Source organism: Oxyura jamaicensis, unplaced genomic scaffold (assembly GCF_011077185.1).
Source record: "Oxyura jamaicensis isolate SHBP4307 breed ruddy duck unplaced genomic scaffold, BPBGC_Ojam_1.0 oxyUn_random_OJ73013, whole genome shotgun sequence".
In the NCBI taxonomy this organism is placed as follows: Eukaryota; Metazoa; Chordata; class Aves; order Anseriformes; family Anatidae; genus Oxyura; species Oxyura jamaicensis.
In genome coordinates, this window is record NW_023311379.1 from 1 (window position 1) to 1256 (window position 1256).

At 64.3% G+C, this 1256-nt stretch overlaps 1 protein-coding gene across 1 annotated transcript in view; it reads left to right on the top strand.

Annotated features, from left to right (window-relative positions):
* Window positions 1-6: 6 nt before the first annotated feature.
* Window positions 7-1256, top strand: part of LOC118160043 (protocadherin beta-4-like) — a gene marked incomplete at its 3' end in the record, with an annotated part of 1881 nt that continues 631 nt past the window's right edge. The window contains 1 exon segment of the mRNA XM_035314576.1: window positions 7-1256. This exon segment is cut by the window's right edge and continues 631 nt beyond it. Within this exon segment, the coding sequence (XP_035170467.1) occupies window positions 328-1256 (929 nt within the window).

Here is a 1256-nt window from a genome sequence, read left to right on the forward strand (position 1 = left end):
GGCCAGGAGCGCGTCCCGTCCCGGAGCAGTCCCGCCGCGGGCCGCAGGGTGGTGCTCGTGGCCAAGGCGGCGGCGAGCGGCTGCGGGCGGGGAGGAGGCCGAGCCCAGCGCAGCGCAGCCGGCAGGCGGCGGCGAGCGGTCCTCCGCGCCGTCCTCCGCAGCAGCCGCTGCCGGTCCCGAACGGCCGCACTGCGGGCCGCCAGCCGGCCTCGGCGAGAGGGAGAGAGGGAGGCCGGGAGGAGGGCGCCCGCCCGCCCCGCCGCGCTGCTGCCCGGCGCGGCTTCCCGCGGAGGACTGCGGCAGACGGAGGGTGTCCGCCGCCCCGCCATGGCGTCTGCAAGGCAAGTGCTTTGTCTGTGTGCTCTGCTGTGCGTGCCGCGCGTTCGCTGCGAGCCCATCCGCTACTCCGTAGCCGAGGAGGGGGAGATCGGCTCCGTGGTGGCCAACGTGGCGGAGGACGCGGGGCTGGCCCCGGCGCAGCTCTCGGCTCGCCGGGCACGCATTGTCTCACCGGCCGGCCGGCAGCACTTTCGCTGAGAGCGCGCCAGCGGCCGCCTCGTCGTGGCGGAGCGGCTCGATCGCGAGGAGATGTGCGGCCGCTCGCTTACCTGCACGCTCGCCTTCGAGCTCCTGCTCGAAAACCCGCTGCAGTTCTTTCGGGTCGAGGTGGCGGTGGAGGACGTCAACGACCACTCGCCGGTCTTTCCCGAGGAACGAGTCACTTTTCAGATCCCGGAAAGGGGCGACCCTGGTTCGCGTTTCCCCGTGGAAGCGGCTCAGGATCTGGACGTTGGCAGCAACAGCATCCAGACTTACACTATCGCTCCCGAGAACGATTACTTCAGTGTTTCTATTCGGAAACGGAGTGAGGTTGACATGCATGTCGAACTGGTATTGGAAAAGCCTCTGGACAGAGAGGAGCAGCCAGAGTTGCTTTTCAGTCTCATCGCTACAGACGGTGGCTCTCCACGTAGAAGCGGGACCACCCAAATCCACATCGTAGTTCTTGATGTAAATGACAACGTTCCCATCTTTCCTCAGGACGTGTATGTTGGTCAGATTTCGGAAAATGCCTCAACGGGCTCTGTCGTTCTCAGAGTTGTAGCCACAGATGCAGATGTGGGACTGAATGGTGACATCTCCTATAAGTTCAGCCAAGGAGTCAGTGAGAGCCACTTGCCTTTCACAATCGATCCCATGAGTGGTGAAATTCGAGTCACAAAGCCCCTGGATTTTGAGACCACACAGAAATATGA